The sequence below is a fragment of the Eleginops maclovinus genome, chromosome 24 (assembly GCF_036324505.1).
Source record: "Eleginops maclovinus isolate JMC-PN-2008 ecotype Puerto Natales chromosome 24, JC_Emac_rtc_rv5, whole genome shotgun sequence".
NCBI classification, from domain to species: Eukaryota; Metazoa; Chordata; class Actinopteri; order Perciformes; family Eleginopidae; genus Eleginops; species Eleginops maclovinus.
Genome location: NC_086372.1, coordinates 5,592,663 through 5,617,186, shown reverse-complemented (window position 1 = coordinate 5,617,186; position 24,524 = coordinate 5,592,663). Strand labels below are relative to the sequence as shown.

Here is a 24,524-nt window from a genome sequence, read left to right as displayed (position 1 = left end):
AGGGAAATAAAAACAATTGAAGGTTTAGGTTGGAAGCATTTTCTGGCTGTAATCAAGAAGAAACTCGTAACAGGTGAAGCTTATTGACATGATTGCCTCCTGTGAACAAGCGCGCGCACCCACACACACACACACACACCCACACAGGTGATTTCACTTGTTGCGTGATTAGACTATGTGCATGCAGACAGTATCTCCCTTATTTGCCGAGCAATTCTGTTCGAAACAAAACTGAAATGTATTAAATATATAATTTAGTGAGCCCACCTTACTCCCAGAAAAAACTCTACTCTACATATGTTCATATGTTATGGTTTAAAGCACATTAAACACATTTCAGATGGAGCTTATCCATGTTATTGTGGAACCTGTCATTTCTAATACACGGGTGCCATCGTGTGGACGAAAGAGATTACTACACATATAATTAAATGTGAATAAAAACACACGACACATTTTTATCCAGTTGTATTGATGGGGACTGTTTTATTTAACAGTGGGAGTCGTATACCATACAAAATACATTTCTAATAAATGTTAAGGCCACAAAGTAATCAGAGTTTCCTGTTGTGCTCCACTTTTATAGTTAGAAGAAGGCTAGTGAAAGAAGGGTAGTGAAACAATACATTTGTTAATGGCATCACTGGGTTTTTAAATCAACACACATGGTTTGGCAATATTATTCAATTAGAACAGAAAGCAATCTTTGTATCTGGAAAAACTGATTTGAAAAACTATCAAATGTAGTGCCAGAAAGAGTGGTTTCTGCCTGTAATTGATAGACAAGTTACAGTTTTAGGTACCTTTATATCAGCTGTATGTCAAGAGGAAAAGACAATAAGAAGGCTGTTAGTAGACATATTAAACTCAAATAAGAGACAAAAAACTAAGTAAAAGACATAATTTAAACATTGTACATTTTGTTGTTTTCCAATTGTAATTTATTTATAAAAAATACCAGAAAATATTAATTTGATTGTTAAGGAACCATCACTGTTGAATCACTAGAGGCAGATAAGAGTACTTCTATTTTTGTGGGCCAACACTTCAGTGACGTCAAAAATTTTACTTCTGGCAGTTTGTTTCCAGATGACATAACTTAGCGTTTCAACCAAAGTCACAATACCTCCCTCAAGGCCTTTAAACTATCCGGTTTGTCCACACACATCTATTTAAGGTTCCTTAGTGACAAATAAATCAATACAACTCAGAAATATCAGTCAAATAACTGTCCATTCAAGCTTTGTATAAATTAAAAAGCACACTCCCAACAAAGATCTGGATCAGAGTTGGGTGTCTCGTGTGGAAGAATATTTGCGCAAAATGTTCAGTTTTTGCTTCCAGATACTGAGCAAACCCCAGTATCTCTTTCCTCAGTGTCTCACACCACAGGGGTGACTTGCTTTGAGTCCGCTCAGCAGCAGGTGGACTCAGGCGGATTTTTCCTCTGCAGGTCCACCGTGTTGCTGTGGATGAGGTGATCCGCTCTGTCGTCCATCGCCAGGACGCGACGCACCGCAGCCTCGAACGCAGACGCCACATTGGTAGAATCCTTGGCGCTCGTCTCGAAGTAGGGGTGGCCTCCATTCTCACGACACCACTGCCGAGCGTCCTCTCCCGACACCTGCCGCTCGGGCACATCCAGCTTGTTCCCCAGCACTACGAAGGGGAAGTTGTCCGGGTCCTTGACGTCAGCGTAGTATGTGAACTCTTTCTTCCAGTTGCTCAGGTTGCTGAAGCTCTGGCCATCGTCCACGCTGAAGGTGAGCAGGCAGCAGTCGGAGCCGCGGTAGAACGGCGTGCGGAGGCTGCGGAAACGCTCCTGGCCCGCCGTGTCCCAGATCTGCAGCGTGACCAGGTGCCCGTCCACATCTAGCTCCTTGTTCAGGAACTCCACGCCGATGGTGTGGAAGAGGTGCGAGTCGAACTTGTTTGTCACGTAGCGGTTCATGAGGGACGACTTTCCAACGCCGCCGTCGCCCAGCAGGATGACCTTCAGGAGGGCAGACTTGGACATCGTGGCTGCGGAGGGCCGGAGATTTTAGGATCAGCACGGGAGAGTTTGGAGAAAGAGGAAGCACCTGAGGAGCACAAGAAAATCAACTCAAAGTCAATTTAGAAAGCAGACACACTCTATCCTCTATTTCTTCAGATTTCAAGTCTACTCTGGATTGATTCCATAGAGAAAGTCCTGCCTGCCAACATGTCAGTAAGGTTTTCCTGCAGGAAGACTTTATTGTGTTTGCTTTGACCTGAGATAAAAACAATCAGCTTCATCAGCCTGGGAGAAAGTCTAACTTTCTGTTTACATGACCCCTCACTCTGACTGCAATTAAAGTCAGTTAACTAATCCTATTAAAAACAGTCGCACCCCAGTGATTACACTACGCGACTATTGACCTTCCTACGCCACGTGTTGAAATGCATGAAATGATGCGTGCTGTACATCACATGGACGCTGATCACAGGACCAGGAAGTAAGTCCTCCAAAGTGATTTAACAACAGGGGAAACAAAGATTCAAACTCACCGTTATATCAGATCTTCATTTCATCAGCAATCTGTAAAACAGAGAGAGGATTTAACAGAGGGGGAAAAGAGGTGCAGGCAGTATGAGAGAAATAAAGAGTAAATCCACCTCTGCAAGTCACCACATTGCAAGGAGTTCACCCACTTACAGCCTCAGCTTAAATGACTAATAATCCAAGGATTTAGCATCAATTTAATCTGATACCACACACTCATGCATGTTTAACATACCAGTTTAAGCTAAATAGCAATCATTCCTCCCACATACCAAAACAAATCTGAGGGAGGAGAGGAAATCTGAGCAGGGGGAGCAACATCACCTCATACATCACTGTCTGTCACGGTATCAGCAAGTGTGTGTGGGTGAGTTCAACTGTCCTGTGTTACATGTGCTTTTGAAATCAATTGTACTTCTAAGAATGCTTTTGACTGCTATACTTTAGGTATATTTGAGTATTTGTCATTGGCCTACACACTTTGAGCTACTCTTGTAGATCTAGACTTAATGATAATGGTATTTGTGTTGTGACTAACTGCCTTTAGAGGAAAACGCCACCAAAAATCTATTTATTTAGCATAAAATACACTAAATGTGGCTCTTATTAGATGATAGGGCGCTTTTAATTTCTTAAAACTCAAGTACATGTATCTTAATGTGTTGTTTTATGGTCCAGAATCTCAGGATATTCATCTCCCTATCTTCTCACATTTAAGAGGTTAATAGAGTTGGGGATTAACTTTTTAATATGATTTATCGTGTCTAAACAAGAAAAACCACCCCTTCTACAACTGTCACAACAAATTATGTGTGTGCAGTCTGCAGGCAATTAGATAGAGTCGGAGGATGAAACCCTCTTTATTAGTCACATACATGCACACAGCAGAGCACACGCAGTGAAATTAGTCCTCTGCATTTAACCCATCCTAGTACTAGGAGCAGTGGGCAGCTATCGTGCAGCGCCCGGGGAGCAATGGGGAGGGGGGATTGGAGGTGTCCGGTGCCTTGCTCAAGGGCACCACAGCAGGGCCTAGGAGGTGAACTGGGACCTCTCCAAGTAGCAGTCCACTTTCCATATTTCAAGTCTGTTCGGGGACTTGAACCGGCGACCCAATTAGGACGGAATTGGCCTAATCCCCTGCTTGTTAGGCTGCTTTGCAGAGATTAAATACATGAATGAACTGTCACATGGGCTGGTTGTAAATAGTAAGCACGTTCAGCCAAAGGTGCAAAAACTGGGTGAATTATGTCTTTGTTTAAACATCTTTAAACACAGACTGCATTACTGCTTTTGTCATTCATTCTGGAGAAACACAAACACGTATTATTAAGCAGAAATGCCATCAAAGCAGGAATAAATGGAAACAGTCACACACACAGGCACACACACAGGCACACACACAGTCACACACACAGTCACACACACAGGCACACACACACACACGAGTCATGTGCTGCATTCAGGGGAATGCTGGGAGGCTTATTTCCATTACAATCATGAATACTTCCTTAAAACAACCACACGCAGGATTACATTTACTATAGGGGTTATAGCAGTCGAAACATCATTTTACAGTACGATTTAACATTGCAAACTTACAGTGATAAGTATTAATAAAAACTAAATATTGTTAAGGCGTTGTTTAAGGACTTTACAGCGCCATTTTTGCTGTTTTCAGCAAGCAAATTCTCATAGCTTTATCAGGACTATGTACTTCTCTGCAAAATTGTGTTAGCTTAACCGTGACTCAAGGTACTGCTGCTCAGATTTGGTTCAAAAGAAGAGGTGGTATCACACCTAAACTCGAATACACTTTCATACACATGGTTGATTATTTGAAACTGCTTTCTTGTGTTGGGTCCCCGTTAATATTTTTGATAGAATTGTGAAAAGAAGCAAAGCAAAAAAAGGTTTGTCCGATAATGGAAGCCTTACCATAACGTGTAGCTGTCCGATAATGGGTGAGCTAACAGTTGCGACTTTACTGTCCCATAAAAACGACAGGGGAAAACATCACATTTCTGACACTTACTAGTAAAGTTTGGCCATCTTAATAACTGTACCTGTCGGTGTCGCTGTCACTGCCCGAATTCTGCGTTTAGATTCCCGTCCCTCATCCCGCCAGGGTGCATCTGTCAGCCGGTGACATGGCGTTACCGTGTCCCGGCAGCTCTCTGGCCCCGGAGCCGCTGATGACGCTCACATGACCGGGGAGAGTCACGCCTCTTCATCATGTGGATGTCAGTGAATGCACCATTTATTGTTCCCTTTACACCGAAACTAACATCTGTTCTCGAAGAGTTTCATTATCATACCTGTAAACTGTGGCAAGATATATAGGCTTATGGAGATTTCACTTCATTTATAATATTATTATTTTTACTGGAAAGTGTATTAATTTATTTGTCTTTATAAGTTTACCTATGAATCTATTTCATTTTAAATAGTCTTATACTGCTTACATACTCTTTTTCATTCATGTTTTCGACAAGTTTTCAGACCAGTTTGCATTCAAATTTGTTTTAAGTGATCTGACACAGTAGGAAAATACTGGAAACCAATTCCATGAACTGGATATATAACTGTGTTATTGCAATAAAATGTTTGCATTTTAAATGCTCAATATAATCATAACCATGCAGTGTTCAAGCCTCTTACTGATGGACTAAGATTAACCAAAGGAGCCCAACACTTCCTACCTCTGTCTGCGGTCTGTCTGTGTGTTTTGTCTGTTTGTGTGTGTGAGTGACAGAACTGACAGCGGGGAATCAGTCACTTAACACTTAAAAGATAGTGAGCATCTGAGAAGCCACAGTGCTGAGATACCGAACGACCACTGACAAGATAATACAGCCGCATGAGAACCGTGAGAATCAGGGTTTTATCTTTGGACTTGCCTAATTTAGCCTTTAAATAACAAATTCAGAAACAAAAAGTTTGTGTTGAGCCAAGATGTGCATATCAACCCCACTTTCAGCTAAGGAACCAACCATTTTTATTAAAAAAATAGATATTTCTCAAAGTATTCGGACTGTTTGGTACGATGACGTGTAAATTACTCATTGTACCACACCATGAAGTGAAGGATCATGGGATATGGGGGAAGGGAGGGGGATTACTGACTCACATGCTCAATTTTTTCTAAGATCAGATGTCTCATCCACTGAAGCTCTAAATGAATGGGATATTATAGGAAGCGAGGGGCGGCAATTTAATGACCTACAGTAGGGGCGACAGAGTACCTTAACACCACAAAATGAAACATTAGTGAGGTCAGAGGTCTTTCCAAAGTGGCTTCACATCATTCCCCTGACCAGAAATCGTTCACGTGAGAAAAAGGATTCAGGAATAGCATCTAAATGAGTTACTGTAAGTATAGATGAAGTGCAGGAGGCAGGAAATGATTCAGCAGTAGGAAGATGATGAAGCAACTTCTTTGAAAGCTGTGGTTTCACTCTGCAGCTGCATTAGGCAGTCACCCGGTTATCAGCCACGTTGGAGCTTTTAACAATGGAGTTACTGGTGAATGCACGTATGAAATAAAGAATGCATCTTTAAAAATGTCTTATTTAAATGTCAAGTATGTGCTCAAACATGCAAAAATACCCATTATCCTCCAAAAATACTTAAATAATGTCCTCTGTTTCTCTGCAGTCCTGCTGTCGATTTATAGGCAGACCCAGCCACTGTGGTACCACTGCTGCCCACAGCCGCTGCAGGTCACAAAGGTCATGGAGTCGTCATCGGGGCCGCTCTGTTTCACCCACGCGGGCAGAAATAGAGCCCCCCTGGACACCTGCGTCACCCTACAGTCCGACCCCCCACAGTTTTTGCATCTTATCTTATGCGTCTGTGTCCCTTCTACTCCATGAGGAAGCTGCCTCTCGATGACCCCCCTGGACGAGTACTCCTCCCTCAGCTGCCGGAGCTCCGCGCCCGCCATCTCCTCTGCAGACATCTGGGAGAACGCCTCAGGGGACAGCGAGCCGCTCAGGAGGCCCTGACGCAGATGCTTGTGTTTAGGATTCCTCAGGTTGGCCACCCTGCTCCTCACACATGCTTTGTATTTCACCTGGCTGGATGTGTGGAGCTCATGGACGTGCTTTTCGATATCTGTAGCCAGATCTGCAGCCTTGTGTTGATCAGGAGGTTCAGGGCAGAGAGCAGAGAGGAGGAGCTGGACACATTTGGATCTCACAGATGAGAAACTACAGGAAGCAGCATGTTCTACCTCAAAGTTGGAATCCTCTTGCTTGGAAACGCCTCCATCTCCAGCCTCCCTGCTTTTCACTCCGTGTGTCTCTTTGCTGTACTGTCTCTTCCACTTAGACAACAAGCCTTTAGCTGTCTGCTTCACGCTGTCATCAGAGCAGCTTCTCAGGAGCCTGTACAGTACTTTCACAATGTCTGTCGTCTCAAGCTGCTCCGTTGTGACCTGCGACTTATAGAGGTCACCGAGCAGGGTCAGGATGTTCCCATAGCTCCTGTCTGTGAGGGATCTCTCTATCTGCACAGCACAGTGGATTATTTCTTTGGCATCCATGGTGGCTGCAAGGAAACAGAGAAGGAAGTATGCATTTAAACCTGCAGCAATGCTCCTTAATTTCTCTGCTTTTCTCCTGTTATAATGTTGAAGGAAATACTTAGAAATAGATGTTGCTGTTTTCATTTTAGGTATTTAAAATACGTATCAGCATTCTTTAGGAGACAAGAAGGAAAACACAAAGCCTCATGCACAATGTCTTTCACAAAACATCCAAATACAGATCTACAGCTTTGCATACAAGCCCTTTGAGAATGCATCATTCAACATTACCCTTTTTGAGTTGTTTTGCCTGAAATGCTTCATGGTTTTCAGTTCCTTCAAACAATCAATTCCCCAGCTGGGAATGTCGACACCGGAGCCGCCATGTTGGATGTTGTTGTCTTTCAAACAGGAAGTGCACGACTGAACCACTAGATGGTGCTGCAGCCTCACAGAATTCACTCATTAAAGCTCGGGTCTGTTTCTAATGTCAAGAGAATTGAAGATGAGCATGAATTACAATGCATTTTTCTTTTATATGATTCCATCTAGATACGGGGAGTGTCATCCTGAATCCTTTCTGTTTAATCTGTGTTTGTGTCACAATAACAGGCCTGTTCTGGTTAATTGGCACAAACATAGCAATACCTGCACGTAACCTATTTAATTTCTTATCAAATCAGAAAAAGGAAAATACCAAATATAAATATGTACCCTGAAAGCTATTGAATTAAAAAAAAATGTCTTTGTAGGATTCATTAACTGCACATTTGTCATGCCGTTTTTATTGATATGACAGGATTTGTAGTCCAGTTTATAATCTGTGATACACATATACTTTGGGCTGTATATGTGTCCATGAATCACATTTAAAATAGCACAAAATCTGAGTTTTGACATCAAAATATTCTTTTAATTCACATTTAAAAGCACTACCATTAATTATATATGTTATTTTTCACACAGAAATAGCTGCATGACATATAAACAGCTGAGCAGTGTGACATTACATAAACTGTGAATGACATCAGCATTTTAATCCCATATTATAAATGAGCTTTAAGATTGATTCAGCTGGGGCCAATAGAGGTAGGAGGGAAAATTGATTGTGTGAAGAGGGAGTTTCTCTCCCACACACTCCCCCCCTGCATGAAACAATTCCGTTGGACTCCTTTGTTTACTACCAGAAAATGGTGACATCACTATGTAGCACTTACGCTTTTACTGGCTAGCGCTTTAACACATTGTATTTGATAGGTTAAGGGGCGGGACATCTCTAGGCGGTTGAACAATCACAACAGAAATGCTCGGCTAACCACTCAGAGCAGACTGGACACTGGTGTCAGACAGAGGGTGAAAAGAGGTGCTGCAGCACAGGCAGTATGGGAAAAATAAAGAGCTTTCTGAACATTAAAACATGGAGACATGTCCCAGCATTAATAATAAGTAACTACATATCTAAAATAATTGTGTGTGTGTGTGTGTGTGTGTGTGTGTGTGTGTGTGTGTGTGTGTGTGTGTGTGTGTGTGTGTGTGTGTGTGTGTGTGTGTGTGTGTGTGTGTGTGTGTGTGTGTGTGTGTGTGTTGAGATGGGTGGGGTCCAGTTTGGCTTTCAACAAAAAGACAATCCTCCTCCAGGAGTCGACACCTTGCACGCCCCCTGCTTTTTGTCCCTCCTCACACACATGACTGCAATTCCTGAAAACACACACAAGGCTCCAGGGATCATATCAACAAAGTAATTTTGCTGCAGCCTGTTGTACTAGGACACACTCCTCTCGTGTGTGAGAGTGGAATTTTACCAGCATGCTGCTTATATTCACATCCCTCATCGATAGGTGGCGCTCTCTCTCAGCATTCAGAAGAAGAAGAGGAGTCATCACATCCTGCTTCTGTTGTCTCCGCCTCTAGAGAAGACCACGCCACCCTTGATGGCATGTATGCATGAGCACACACACACACACACACACACACACACACACACACACACACACACACACACACACACACACACACACACACACACACACACACACACACACACACACTCACACACCCACACACACTGGACTGGACTGGGCTGCTTGACAAATCCTAAGGAGGGGCTTTTCTTGTTAAAGTGATCAGTTTCTTCATCGGCAGACATTCATGACAATATAGTAAGACCCCCCCAGCAACATGAAAACACACACGTTCACACAGCACAAAGAGTGTGTTCTGTTGTCTCAGAGTGTGTGTGAGCATCAAAGAAAAGTAGGTGTTCAGGAAATCATGAATCACTTTGGTGCAATAATAAAAACACACTTAGGGACTGTACACACATTATCAGCGAGGGTAGAAAAGGGAAGGTTGTGTTTATGTTTGAGATACATTAGGCCTGACTTATTTTTGGAGAAGAAGAAAAATTACCCATCATACAAAATGTCATTTCCTCCTTCTGTTTCTGTAACCAGAGAAGAACTACAAAAAAAAAAGCTAAAATAAAACCTATAATGACACATTTTACAAAAACTGTTATCCCATAAATACAGTAAGATTTAAATAGACTCAACTATATTTATTTGTTGCCTTTTTTTGTATTTATGGCAGGAGAAGTGCACTAAAATGCATTGTATTGTTTTATTTGTATTTTATCTTATGTGCTCAATCACTATATAATGGGTTCACTTTAGGTTTGGTGGATCTCTGTTAATCTGTCAAGAGGTAAAATCAACCTCTATTGTGTGTCTGTTCCTAATGCTTTTGACAGGGTGTGTGCGTGCGAGTGAGTGTGTGACAGGGGGTTGCCTTGCTGCCCCCTTACCCATCACACACACACACCCATCATGACCTTGAAGGTGATGACAGATGACTGGAGAGCATTTTTTTTTATGTCTTTGTGTTTCCTCTCTGTGTTTCTGCCACAGGCTTCATTCTGCTCTCACTGATCGGGTCTGTGTTTCTATTTTAAAGCAGACAAAGTGTCACAGTCTTTAGTTCATACTTATTATTGAGTCGTGCAGCGCCTCAGGCAGGAAATGATTCTCCCCAAACATGCAACCACATAAACCAGCGAGTGTTATGTCATCATAATATTGTCCTTTTGAAACAAAACCCTAGAAACAATTCAAACTGATATCGGCCTGTGTGTGGTTTGCCCTGCAGGGGAGTCAAATGCACGATCACAAGACACACAAACACACACAGTTTATGTCGCTTCTTGGTAAGAAAACTGGATCCTTGTGATGTGAAGCAACCCACTTCCTGGTAATAGTTCAAAGGAAGGTTGCATCAAACTGTAAGCTTATTTCCAAACAACTTGAACACTCAAAACAGTGACATGAATAAAAGTGGATTTTACTATCATGACTTTTCCTGAAGGACGTGCATGCTAATCCCTTGTGGTCACAGCCATATGTTCCCTCGAGTGAATAATCCACATTGATTCACCACACTTGTTTTCCCATGAAATCCCCCCCTGTCCAACACACACCAACTGGACGCATGCTCGGCCTTATGGGAAATCCGCCACCACCATCTCAGGGTTACAAATAACCACATCCTCCTGGGATGCTCACAGTTGTGCAGCGTCACTGGAGTAGCATTTGAAATGTGATCACAGTGGAGGGGCGAGGCTGCACATGTGCACAGGTGTGAGGGGCTTCCTTTGGTTCAGCTGTGGGTGAAGTTAATAGTGTGTGTTATCATGTGTGTGAGGGAGGAAAAGAACGTATGAAAAATATATATATATCGTAGTCGTCTTCTGCAAAAAATAACCCTACAAAGTGACACAACTCCCAGGCTTATCTAATCAAAACTACATAAAAAGGCTTACTGCAACTTTCAGGTAAGACACAGTTAAAGATCTACCTGCATGACCAGGTCAGGCTATATAAGTGCGTTAAGATAAGAGCTGAAGTGGCTTTTGTCTTGAAGGGCGGTGCCTTGTGTGTAAATCAGAGGGCTTTTGTCTAACGGGACTTCGTCACTGTCATATCTTCTCTCTCTAAGATATAAAGCATCTGAGAGGGATTTATGAACTCTGTGGAAACCTTCAGAATACCAGTGCATGAGGAACACAATGTATTGGTTCATGTAAGAGAAAGGACATAGGGCAGCATGTACTGTCCTTTTTAGATTTTTAGCCTGATACTCCCCCCTCTCTCCCCCTCACTTCGTTGGTAATTTCCGTTGTGTGATTGAGTCTGAATTCCAGATATCCCACAGTTAAGATCCATGGGCCTGCAGCGAGTGTGGACAGGATGCTTCTCTACCTTTAGTCCTTGTTCACCTTTCTCTTATACCCTCTTCCATTTATCTCCATCTTCTATTTCTCCTTCATTTCCTGCTCTTTCTCTCCTCTCCTCTCTTCGTCCTCTCGCTGCCCTGCAGATTTAACAAACACATTCCTCCCCTCCCTCCGACATCCTCCATTTCTCCTCTCGGCGCCTGTCCTCCACTTTCAGACGACTGATGGATGCACGATTAGGAGCTCCAGGAACCACGGATATACTGTATGAAACAAAGAGTTTGAGGTAGAAGGAAAGTGTGGGATGACCTGGAAATGCATTTACTGAATATATGTGTGTGTTAGTGTGAACACTCTAAAGCACTGACAAAATCCTGTTTGGTCATGTGGCAAAGATATTACCAGCCAACAGGGGAGCAGGAGCCACCCCCTCTCTCTTTTTCACTTTTAAATAATACATAAACACACACACACACACACACACACACACACATGCTGTACACAAACATGTTTAGTTGGAGGCATGAGATGAGAGAGCTGTGAAAAGATTTAGGTGACAAGAAGGTGCAATCACACTTACAGTCTGGACAAAAATAAAAACACTGTGAAATCTGCTTTCATCCGATTTAAGTGGCAACACATAAGCAAATCAGATTTAAAAACAGACAATTTTTCATGCTTTGAAAGCGAAATGCAATCAATAAAAACCCTTACTTGTGTTATCACACATTGTCTGCAGCTACAGCTTGGTTTGATAGAGAAATAAGCTAAGGCTATAGCTAATAGGTGCTTTGCAAGGGAATTAAAGGCACAATAAGTAGAATTTATTCCCGAAAATATAAAGCCTCAAACAAAAATAGCCCCTCTAAATGCTTAAGGTGTCCTTATCTGCAAATACCCTGCAGCCCTGGATTTTTCTGGGCGTTTAACTTGCAAAAAATGTAGCAACCAGGTGTTAGCATTCATCCTGGAGGCAAAGCAACATTGGAGAGAATCTAGGGTTGCCCTTTTACCGTCTGAAAGCACCATAACCTCTGATGAGTGTTTCAGTGTTTATGCCCCTGTAACTTTAGCTGACGAAGATAACCAGCACAGAACAGATATTAGAAAACACTGCAGTGGAAAATAGCATCATTATCTTTAATTAAAGGAGTAAAGGCTGCAGTGCAGAGGTCAAGCAAACGTTTCCAAACACTCTCAGCATGAACACACACTCCAACATCACACATGTTTGGTTTTTCTCCTCCAGTTCTACAAATAGTTCACCTCTGAACTGCTGAACATGAGGAGTCTGCAGCAGACGGAGGTGGTGGTCACTTGAATCTCTATTGACGGGATGAAAGCTGCTGTCACAATGATATCAGGGTGATGGTACACACATAGACACACTCTCTTTAAGAGGGGACATCTGAAGACAGGTCATGCTCTTTTCATTAGCCTTGGCTTTGAACTGCAGGCCTTTGTTTCTGGGTTGATGTGAGGTAAACCACATCGCTGCATCTCACTTCCTCCCTTTGAGCCACTGAGCTCCGTCCAAAAGAGGAACTTTAAAGTAAAAAAACACAATGTGCTTGTTCACAGCTTAGAGGAAGTAACACAACAGGAAGAGGGTGTCTAGCATTGAGGCTTACTAAATGTCAAACATTTGCTTTTAGGGCTAAAAACGAACAATTTGGTGCTTTTATTTTGAAACTCATAAGACCTATTCAAATTGATTTTCATTGAAAAAAAAAAATCAATGTATCAAATTTGCGGGAAATAAGGCTCAAAATCTCTTAAAAGACCCTCCTCAATTGCACAAATATTTATTTTAAGCCTCAAAGCAAATAAACATTTAGCCTGTCACCTATTTGTAACACCGTGACAACAGGTGTTAAGAAACTCTAAACATACCAAAATAATTTTGTTTTGGGACTTTTATTTTTGAAACTAACTTTTAAAAGGATCTATTAAAATTGATTTACATTGACAAAAAGTGATATAACTTAATCAAATGTACCGAAAATATTGAATTAAGTCTCATGTGCTTTAATAGCAACAAAACATGGTTCATTTTAAAACCGTCCTCAATTCTCGTGCACCCCAGCATCAAAACAAGCACAAATTGACCTCTTTACAAGCCAGCGGTCACATCAGAGGTTGATAAATAGTAATTTGCCATTTAGTTTCTTGGTCTAAACACACCACAAGTGGGTTAATCTGGTGGACTCTGATACTGACAGAAGGTGAAGCAAAGCAGCTGTGACAAGGCGAGAAAAAGGGGAAATGTTTCTCCACGCTACAGCAAAGGTTTCATAACAGTGAACATATGAAAGAAAAAGGCAGGGCAAAGAAAGAGAGGAATGATGAAGGACTGAGAGAGGAACGGGGGAGGAGGGGGAGATGATGTCATGCATTTCATAGTAAAACTAGGGGATCAAGTCAGCGGGACATCAAACTTTTCTTTCTGCTCATTCTTTCAGTCGACGCACACTGAGCGACACCTATGACGTAGAGCTCACATTTGAGCAGATGTGGCCTTATTTGGCAAGCCAGGGGGAGAAAAAAGGAAGGAAGGAGGCGAGGGCCAAAATTCCACATCAGGTTTTTATCAAACCAAGATTGATGTGGAGTCAGCAGCTGCAGCCTTTTATCCCCCCTTTCGTCCTCTGCAAAAGCTGAACAGCAATCTCTGATGGCTTGATGCAGGCAATGTGACTCAAGAGCTGCAGAAACACACACACTCGCAGCCCATGTGGAGGTTTCTTTGTCTAGCCACGTGGCGACCACAGAGCACAAACTGTTCATTTTGACACATAAAGACACATTGAGCCACTCGCATCTGACAAAACAACCAACAGGAAGCCGAACAGATACGTTCTTGTCTGCTCTGCGCTCACAAATAGTAGCCCCCGCTGCTATCAAGCCCGGTCACACTTCCTGTCTTTCTGCTGCTTGAATTCGCGCAAGGGATTCTGGGTAAGGACCTCTTTATACACCTCTGCCGGCAGCAGGAAGTCAGCCATCCCACTTCCTCCTTCGCGAGGGCCAATGCAGAAGTGTAGATAGTTTGGTTGCTCTCGGTTCTCTGTCTGACTCTATCGGTGTCTCCTTCCTCTGTTACCATGCGGGAAAAAAATGGCTAGTCTACTCTGTAATACATCCATTTGGATTTTATAATCAAGCCTATCTACCGTTAAAACACTAACTTTGGGATTTGAGCCTTTGCAGACCATTTACATGCACATAAACATACTACAGAAAAGGGGAACCCCTGCAAAATCATAATAGGGCCCCTTTAAGGGGAATAACCACTTATTCTGTGAGCCAAAGAAGTCAAAAGAACACATTTTGTAATGTGGGTCACACAGAAAAAATATTGCATGCATAAAACACAAAACATCTGCAGCAGTTTTGGGGTTTTGGTGTCAACTGCCTGCAGACCTTTTTTCAACATTCAATATTCCAAAATGCAGATATGATGAGCAGCGCTGTGAAATATGAAGTAGAGGGTGATATGAATCAGATATTCTCTGTATCTGTAAGGTCCTGCTTTAGTATTTGTTTTAATTTATTTCCTTAGAAAACAATGTAATAGATTGAAGTTCAGCACCGTTTATTATTTGGATCAAGTCGCAGTGATGAGCCTCTTAAAATGTGCTGGGAATTTTGACGCTACAAGTCAGGTTTTATTTATTCTGTAGTGTTTTACACAATATTATCTTACATGTATTATTAACAAAATGTAAATATTTCATTTGTAAATATCACGGTTATCGTCAATAGCTGTATATTGCGACACCGCCATGATCTGAACTTATAGAATTTCAATAATTTAGCAAAACAGACCCAACGTACTGTAACTTATAATATACAGTACATGTGTATAATTCAATACAATATGCTATATATAAAATCAATTATAGATTCATATATATTCCTTGGTAAAAAGCTGTGTTATGTGACTGCCGCCCTCGCTTTAATAAACCCACCATTCCTCTCACATTCCTTAAAACAATGGCTGCTCTCTGAACCAAAATCAACATATTTTCAGTTCAGGGACATGACGGTTTTTTTGAAATCCTCTTGATGTGGTAACTTTCTGTCCTTGTGGTGTGACTGGTTTCAGTGTAACAGAGGAAAGGACTGCCCACATTCCTCAGAGCTGACCTCATGCTTTGGAAACCATTATACCTGCCCTCAAAAACTAAAAAGAGGGGAATGAAAATCCAAAATCCAGCTGATACTGACATGGATGATGTGATGCAACACATACTTTCACTCATGATGACCTCTCATTTCTTTTTCTAACCCACTATTTCACCACAAAAGGATACATATACTGAATTTCCCTTTCTGCAAACAGTGAGAAGGATAAATATTTAACAGCCCTCAGAGTTTCTGGAAGCTATGTGCAGAGGAAACATTATTTATTCTCACTTTCTTCCTCTTCTCCCTCCCTTGAAAGATGCTATTACTGTTATCACAGCTTGGATTAACAGATATAAAGGCGCCAGATTGGGAAATTCCTGCACAGAAAAACGGGAGCGTGCTCCTTTGTGTCCAAATATGGCTGCATGCGGGCCATTGGCAGGAAGCTGAAAATGAGGTAAGAGCGACACGTCTGAGGCTGTGTTTGTGCTCCCTGTGGAGAAGAGGGAAACGCTCTTTTGTGGACGCTCACGCTGCGAAAACAAGAGAGAACACCCCCTGACCTCAGGTGAAGGTTCAGAGCTGTCACACTACAAACAGTGAATGTGCTTGATGCACCTGCCGCGCACAAACAAGCGCCACAAAGATGCCCCCACACTGTTTACTGGAAGTCTCATACATATTCATTACCTTCCATTTACTTTAACTGCCACAGTCAATTCATCACCCAATGTGCGCGCACACACACACACACACACACACACACACACACAGGGCGTACAACAAAGGCCGCTAATGAGCAAGAATGCCCACAGATCAGTGGAACAGCACGACAGCCGTCGCAGCAGGGGGGCCTTCTTATTGGTTGCCAACCACGGTGCCCCCCCCCCCCCCCCCATCAGACAATAGCTTGCCTGGCTTTTCCCGCCATGGATGTGTTAATACTGTACAGTGAAAGGAAAATGGACAACTGGCAGAAAGGGGCTGTGAAGTGGGAAAGGCTTTCTCTCCAGTTGACCACAGTACTGTAAATGGGTCCTCATGCTTTCAACCAATCAGAGCAGACCCTGGTTTCAGACAGAGGGTGAAAAGAGGTGCCGCAGCACAGGCAGTATGAGAAAAATAAAGAGCTTTTTGAACATTAAAGCACACAATACAAATATGAACCTGAAAGTGTGCGGAATAAAGCCTTTAGAACTCATTCTGGAAATGCAGCATAAACAGTTGGGAAGCCTTATCAATCGAGGGCACAAAGCGTGAGTAACTCCATATCTCAAGATAACATGTGGCTCATTATAGTTACTTCCTGATGTGGTTTCAAGGCTGAAAACCAAACTTACTCCATCGCCAGAATAAACTGTTTTTCTACAGAGGGACTACATTTATGCACAGTTTTTAGATTGGAAAGGATGTTTGTCTTTTTAGGAAATGATGTGCTCCTTTTTGACCAAGATCTACCAGTACCCATTAGTTATGCTCCAGAATAACTTGCCCTGGCTACATTATAGCACATCAAACTAGATGTTAGATTTAGAATAACATGCTGGAAAATGGCTTCATATTCACTGGGACCAGAAGAATGTATTTGACTGCCATAGACCCCCTGCTGTGTGATCAATAAAGGTATTACTTTCAAAATATATACATTCTGGGCCTCATACTGCACATGAGCAGTGTCCCAAAGAGCCAACAGAACACATTCATAACATCCCAAACATCCAGAGGTGTACACGTCACTGTTAATGCACATGTGAGTGTTTGTGTCTGACGACATAAATGCAACAGAAGCAATTACAGTGATTCCCATCTGCAGCTGCGGCTCGGGCTAATGTCTGAGGAATGCACAGCAGGACACGTTGGCTCCGGGTGGAGGAATGTTTGCAATTATGGCTGGTGTGTGTGTATGGTGTGTACTTGTGTGTGTGTTTAAAGGGCCGAAAGGCTGACGGACAAAGGGAGAGAGGAAAATGTGTCTTTAGGGAGAATAGCAGTCTCGTTCAAGTTCACTTCAAATATAAAATGATGGGAGTCTCTGTGTGTGTGTGTGTGTGTGTGTGTGTGTGTGTGTGTGTGTGTGTGTGTGTGTGTGTGTGTGTGTGTGTGTGTGTGTGTGTGTGTGTGTGTGTGTGTGTGTGTGTGTGTGTGTGTGTGTGATTTCACTGTGCTGCTAGATGGATGGATGCAGGGATTACATAACACTAGGTCTGATTGGCTGCTTCTAAGCATTACACCAGGACTAGTCTGCACAGATGTACCCCAGTGGATTATGGGTAATATTGGAAAGTTGCATTAAGGCCAGACTGTCTGAATATCCGTCCGTCAGTCAGCACTACTGATATGAATTCAATAAGCAAAGAGGAAAACAATGAGATTATTTTTTTTTAGTGCGGCAGATTTCTAAATAAAAGCCTCGGGAAAATATCAATGATAGATGGTGACAGTATTAGAGATGGAGCTGAGAGAGGATTATAACATTGCATGAGAGCAAGGATGTTAAAATAGAGGAGACAGTGATCATCTAGTTTTATGGGCATGCAACTCCAATTCCAGATGATTGATGTGCTTATTTTACATATTTTGATTAGCATTTCTCCCAACTCTACCATGTTTACAAATGTTTGAGATACTTGTGTTCATTAACGTGTTCTGTCCCTATCGTCCCCTAAAAATTAAAACCAATATATAGAGTTTGTCCTAACATTTTCTACCAGGCGAGTCACACCCGATGTTTACAATCTAGGAATTTCTTCAGAAAAAGACAAAAACAGCCTGTCCTCTATTTTACCCTGCAGACACACACACACACACACACACACACACACACACACACACACACACACACACACACACACACACACACACACACACACACACACACACACACACACACTGGTGAAACACAAGCTGAGAGCGAGTCCAAACACTCTCCCCCTGGGACTGAAGCAAATCGGCGGATCAGCTCGTTTGAGTCTCAGCCATCGATTTTTCTCGCGCCATCTGCTCACTTTGGGCCCCGACGAGCATTTCCATGACAACACAGTGTTGATAAATGGAGGAGAGTCTTATTTTAGTCTGCAATCTGTTCATGTGGTGGAGACAATTCTTCTCAGCTTCCCTTGTAATGTTTATTAAAATGACTGCTGCTGATATTATGACCCGGAGATGAGCTGTAATCCTGGATCAGCATTTTCATAACGGAGGGGAATTGGATGTTGTGGGACACATATTTCTTTCAGGAATCGAAAAACAATTGTCATGGATTTTTTTTTTTGTTTGGCTTTGGGCAGAATATGATCTCAAGAAATTCCCATCCTACTTTGTTTTTTACCCAGCAGTGGTTCTGTTTAAACGCTAACCTGATCAGTGCTATTAAAGAAGTTTAGTCAGTGATTTTGACCTGACCCCAGGCCCAGAAGACAAAATCTGTCATCCCAACAGCTGCTCCAGTTCCCATGTAAACAGGTTGCTCTGCTTTTGTCTGCGAGGAGATCCCCTTTCTTCTGACCTTTTAATTCTCAAGTTTTAAACACAAGGTTTCAATTCCTCCGGGCCTCGTCCACTCCCACTCATGTATGGCTGCTTTATTTTACAGATTACAACCTTCAGTTAAATGCATTAGTGCTGGTTAAGTGAAGGTATTTGCAAGTTCTTAAATCCACATCACAATACAACACATACTGTACCATCCCCATGTCATTTGAACACTTTGGTTTAAGTATTATGATGACTATAACATAATAAATAGTAAGCTTTAGTGATGCTTGTTACCTTTACATTACTACAGTGGTCAGCTTGTTCCAGTTGCTATGCTAAATTAAGCTAACATCTCCTAGCTGGAGCTTCATATGTAGCCTAAAAATATGAGTTTCTTTTAGCAAGAAAGTAAAGGCGTATTTCCTACAATTACCTTATCAATTATACTCTACTTCAGTGAAATTGCAGAAAGTCACATTGCTTTTCCTAGTGCTTCGTAGTGTCATTCCTTTATGCTAACTAAGCATGCATTTCAGTTAGAGGGCATTGTCATGAAGGCTTATAATATGATGTCCACTTCAGCTCTGACAACAGCACAGCAGTTGGATTAATGGTGTACCCCGAGGTACCAAAAATACCATCTTTCTCAGTGTGTATTGCTCTATCTGTCATGAGTTACGTAAGATCCAGCCTCACTCACATGCTAAATGAGTTTGTCAGGACCTGCACATCTCTCTCATCTGGCAACACTATCAACATCTTGTCAGAATGGATTAGTGTGTCTGTGTGTTTTTCTCAGACAGTCTGGTGGGTGCTGGGGATGTTTGATTATGTCAACATATACAAGATATCACCTGACCACTTAAAAACTGATTCGGAGTTTTCATAGCTAAAGAGACACTTTAAATGAAAACGTCAAACATTCTGCTCTTAGGCTCACAGTTCAAATCAAACCACAAAAGCACCCTGAGCTCTTGCTGCAGTCAGAAACGTACATCAGCATGTCCGTTCTGTTGAAAGTAATGAAAAGTAATCCGTCGCCCTGCAGAGCGTCCCGACATGCAGCCTCTCTGTAGCTAGAAGCACCAGTTGTCCTATTTATTGGCACAGAGTCTGGACTTGCAATCCAACTAAACCATATCACCCCTCTGGCAACCATTCTCTCCCGCTGCCGAGCCCTGATATGACAGAGATGTGCAAATGACGGAATCCATTTAGCAGGCCTGTTCTCGTCACTGTGCAAATTGATTAGCTTCTGATAGCTTCAGGTCGTCTACTGTCTGCAGGGTGTAGGAATGTGAGAGCCTATTGTTTCCATATCAGATGCTGAGGGGGTTATGGAGGCTGCACTGTGGGGTTTGACTCGAACGCTATCTAATCTCATCACTTAGCTCGGTGGAATCTGTTGAAATGGTCGTATAGACATTTTACTGCTATGTTTTTACTGTTAACCGGAGGCTGTTTAAAACTGCTTTTCTGTCAATCTCCACTTCACGTCACAATGTCAACACACTTAGCAGACTGTTTATCATTGTTCCTTTAACAAGAGGCACAGGACTTCAAAGACAGGGTGGGTTTCCTACGTCATTTTCCATGCTAAGCTACACTGATAAAACCACTTTGTTACCACTTAACTTAACATGGGAGGGAATTACTGAAGCAAACTAATTTAGACTGTGCAGAGTCATTGAGGATAGCCTCGGGAAGGCTGAACAACAACAACAACAAATATCGAGCACACATCCAAAGCTACAGCAGCTCGGGCACACCAGCACATTTTGCAGCAAATCATCTCATTTAAATGTGTCCAGCTTACTACAAATGAGCTATTTACATTCCTAACTACAGTTTGCTGTATGCAGAGATTCTGCAAATGCATCACCGAGCATTAGCAGCTTTATTTGCTTTAGAAGGGATTTTTTCAGAGTTGTTTTAGATGACAATCGGTCACCCGACCTCACACAGACATAATACAACACACATCACCCTGCACATACACTGTCAACAGTCTGTATAAGTTTCCAGGCTCCCCGGCCCATGAGTACTCTTGTATTTTGGGAAGATTTGTTATGAAAAGAGAGAGATCGAGGGTGGGCCTGTTTCTGGGGAATAACCCCACTCTGACCTCCGAGGAGGAGATGGTGGGGGAGGGTGGATGAAGAGGAGAAGAGGAGGATTCTTGCGATCGTGGCAGGCCTCTCCTCCTCTCCACCCAACTTTCTCTCTCTGTTTCTCCCAGTAATCCTCTGCTGTTCTGTCTCAAATTTCTCATCGGAGCTGTGGGCCAAAAAGAGTTCATAACAAGCCACAGCGAGGAGAAATACAGCCTGTTAATCAAATAAAAACAAGGGGGGGTTGTGGAGCTCAGTTGGCTCAGGCTGGTGAATATTTGGCTGCAGGAGTTTTAATTTCACAGCATTTTAGGCTTCATTGAGCTGCTTTTATTATAGTAAATAATCATTAAAGAATGTCTAAAAAAATGAAAATGAAGGTCTTATCATCCAACCATCATCCAACTAGTTCAGTTTTCCCTGGATGCCCGGGGTGTCCAAGTTCACAGTTTGCATTCCCGCCTCTCCCACATCAGTTATTCCCGCCTACATTCATCGCGGTCATCGGAATGCTAATCTGTTGTGCAACACACGGGATGAGACCTGAATTTTGGTCTTGCCAAACCAAACATGTACATACTTGTAAGGTCAAGTATCTGTGTCGCGGTTTTTCAGGTCTCCTCTGATGCAGTAAACCAGTTTTTTCCCTAATATACGTTGCTTTTCTTGACACAAAGCGGTTGTTTCTGGATAGGCGAGGGAGGCTGCTGTCTTGGACCGTTTGCACCATTTGCTCTGAAAATCGTGCCAGTAGTTTTTGTAATCCTGATGACAAGCAAACAAACAGGCAGACAAACTGATCTGAAAGCATACCCTCGTGGGCGGAGGTAATGATGGCGTTTTGAAACTATATGCTGCTGTCAAAATATTACAATAACTTCCCTGAAAATTTGTCTTGATACCGCCACGCTGAGACAATCCAGATGGTGCCAAAGCATGCCCGCTGAGGCTCTCCATCAAAACCGTTACTCCGCACTCACAACACATGACGCCATTATTGTTGTTGTGCCCGCCTTGGCAACGTGCCTAAATTGGGGCGCAGGGAGTATTTTAGGGGCACGGGGGACAATAGGTCTGTGGGTGGCGTTTGGTGCTCTGCCCACGATGCCAGTTGCCAGAGCAGGTCATGTGCCAGATCTGCAGACAAAGAGGGTGAGTCGGTGCTCATCTGGGTGGGAGTCCAGTCCAAGTTGGATTGGGCCGGTGGAGGTGGGGGGCGCAAGGGAATGTAGGCACACGTCTGACTAAAGCCTTTATGTTAGGAGGGGGCCTCAACGGACAAAAAGACACAGGGACCGGCTGTTTCCCGTTGCAAAGACGGAGGGACACTCAGGCATCTGGTATTCTATTCACCCAGCAACGGCTCAAACTGAGCAATTTAGGGGAATTACAGCAGCTAGTTGGATGTCCCATTTCCTGATTTACAGTACAAGCATCCCTAGCACGCTTCCTCATTGGTTGTTTTTCTGCAGTCGTGTGTAACCTCTTCACATTTTGTCCCTCTGGCTTGTTTTCATGAGAACTAAATACTGCCATAAACAAACAATATTCTCACAGACCTCTATAATTCATTAATGGAGACCTCAGCTTCACCTTTGATTCTCCAATAGAGGAAACTTGGCAGTAAGGCACACTGCTGAGCCAAAGACTAGCGCCTAAAAACAGGAAGTACAATCACCTCTTTTGACTTCCTCGTGCAGCGACAACAAAAGTACTCCAGCGGGTCTTATTTTAGAGCAAAGCCTTGAGAAGTAGATTATTTGCACAAAAATCCTAAAATAACAAGAAAAATGCTGCCATTCCTTCTTGTGCTGCAAAGACATTAATCTGCTGACTCATGTACACATTATAATCTCCAGAGATTAACAGTCTGATAATACTCACTGGCTGTTCTCTTATAATTAGGATTACTATAAAATTAATCTGATGTTATCTTTATTGATTGGGTGTGACCATAAATGTCTCACTCAGTATCAGTGAGTCACAGTCTGGGAAGTTTGTTTACTTTTGATTGTCTCAAGAGACTGTTATTGAGTCATCTCTTTTAGGAGATTTGACAAATCAATATGAATGATTGAACAGAGGTTTTCAAATCAGCATTTAGGATTCATCCCTTATGTGGGAGCTTTAATCCCCTCAGGTTGGACACAATATACATTTATTTCTAACTTTCAAACAGTCACACATAATTTCAGTCATGTATCCATCGCAAATTTGCATCTGTTACCATGAAAATGGCATAAAGACTCCCAGTTCAGCCACAGAATGACAATCAGTGCTTGTTTCTAGTAACCAAAAACAATCTCTACACTATTATTGAAATCAGTGACATTTAAAGTGTGAAACTCTTTTTTTGCAATCAAACAAACTCGTTCCGAAATGTAAGCACTGAAAGCAGCCACAACAGTAAATACTGATACGGTATGAGGGGAAGTGAAATGAAGCCAGACTTCCCTTTTTGGATGGAGCTAGCAAACAAAGGCCTTATTCAATTTTTATTTTGAAAGGCATGCTGGGACACTCAGGAGGCCAAGGAAGCCGAACAGATTTTGGCGGCAGTCCATGCCCATTCCTCCATGTGGGGTAAAAACCCCGAAGGATCCTGAAGTCGACTTATAGAAAAACAATTTATTTGCAATGTTGCGGGTTTGGGCTTCAACTCATGACCTTTGGATTCAAACACAATCATCCAGAATATGTGTGGGTTTAGAGGCTGAAAAATTGGACTCAATTTTGCAAACCACTGTGATGATAACAAATCTTGTAGTCGGTTGGATCCATGTTGGGAAATTCACTCGCAGAGTCAAAAGTCATGCTCAGCAATGCTGGAGACTTAAACTTTCTCAAGGCTTGAACGAAAGGCCTCTATGTGCAGGAGTGATTTAATAGTTCCTTCATTCATTGGGGGATGACAATGGGAAATGGCTTTTCAATAGGATAACATTTGTGTTATGCGTTCTCAGTGAGAGTATTCACTTCCTTTAAACAAAACAACATGAGGTCCAGAATTCCCCGAATGCCTGAAGAGAATGGTAGCTTAAGTTGTTGTGTCGACGTCCTTGACTTTGCTGGGTTGTTGACAGAAAAGGCTACAGCATACCTCGAGCTCAACAAAGCACATGAATTGCCAGAAAACAACAAGCTTTCAGGGTGCCTTTTTGGACATCCAGACTGCATACTAAGTGATAGAATGAGCCAAGAGATCAATGATATCATTATAATTCTGTGCACACACACTCTCAGATCTCCGATGTTTGAGCTTCAATAAATCTCAGGATGAAGCCAAACTTTCCGCTAACGAAGGGAAAATCAGCTCTCCAGGTTTTTAAATCTCTTGGCATTCATGAGCTTGGGTCTGTGGGCGTGAATGCAGGTGTGTGTTTATGTGTGTGTGCCGTATATTAACTCCGAGCAGACCACACATCAGCTTTTATTTCCCCCTGCGTAGCTGTGTTCATAATGGATTCAGCTCAGATGCACCACATTTAAATCGATCTCTGGACATAAATGGGCTACTCTGAATAAAGG

General features: G+C 42.5%; 2 protein-coding genes across 4 annotated transcripts; both read right to left on the bottom strand.

Annotated features, from left to right (window-relative positions):
* Nucleotides 1–466: 466 nt before the first annotated feature.
* LOC134861081 (ras-related protein Rab-9A-like) lies at nt 467–4,808 on the bottom strand. 2 transcript variants are annotated; one of them, XM_063878086.1, is made up of 3 exons: nt 4,591–4,808; nt 2,530–2,560; nt 467–2,081 (listed from the first exon to the last, which is right to left on the bottom strand). In XM_063878086.1, exon 3 carries the CDS (start codon nt 2,015–2,017, stop codon nt 1,415–1,417), a length of 603 nt encoding a protein of 200 aa, XP_063734156.1. In that variant the 5' UTR covers nt 2,018–2,081; nt 2,530–2,560; nt 4,591–4,808; the 3' UTR covers nt 467–1,414. The 2 variants fall into 2 exon arrangements, with proteins under 2 accessions (XP_063734156.1, XP_063734158.1); XM_063878088.1 differs by lacking the exon at nt 4,591–4,808 and adding an exon at nt 4,463–4,483.
* A 1,135-nt stretch (nt 4,809–5,943) lies between these two features.
* LOC134861003 (transcription elongation factor A N-terminal and central domain-containing protein) lies at nt 5,944–22,791 on the bottom strand. Of its 2 annotated transcripts, XM_063877960.1 has the most exons (3): nt 22,675–22,791; nt 7,344–7,536; nt 5,944–7,075 (listed from the first exon to the last, which is right to left on the bottom strand). In XM_063877960.1, exon 3 carries the CDS (start codon nt 7,068–7,070, stop codon nt 6,195–6,197), a length of 876 nt encoding a protein of 291 aa, XP_063734030.1. In that variant the 5' UTR covers nt 7,071–7,075; nt 7,344–7,536; nt 22,675–22,791; the 3' UTR covers nt 5,944–6,194. The 2 variants fall into 2 exon arrangements, with proteins under 2 accessions (XP_063734030.1, XP_063734031.1); XM_063877961.1 differs by lacking the exon at nt 22,675–22,791 and having other exon boundaries at nt 7,363–7,549.
* Between the last annotated feature and the right edge of the window lie 1,733 nt (nt 22,792–24,524).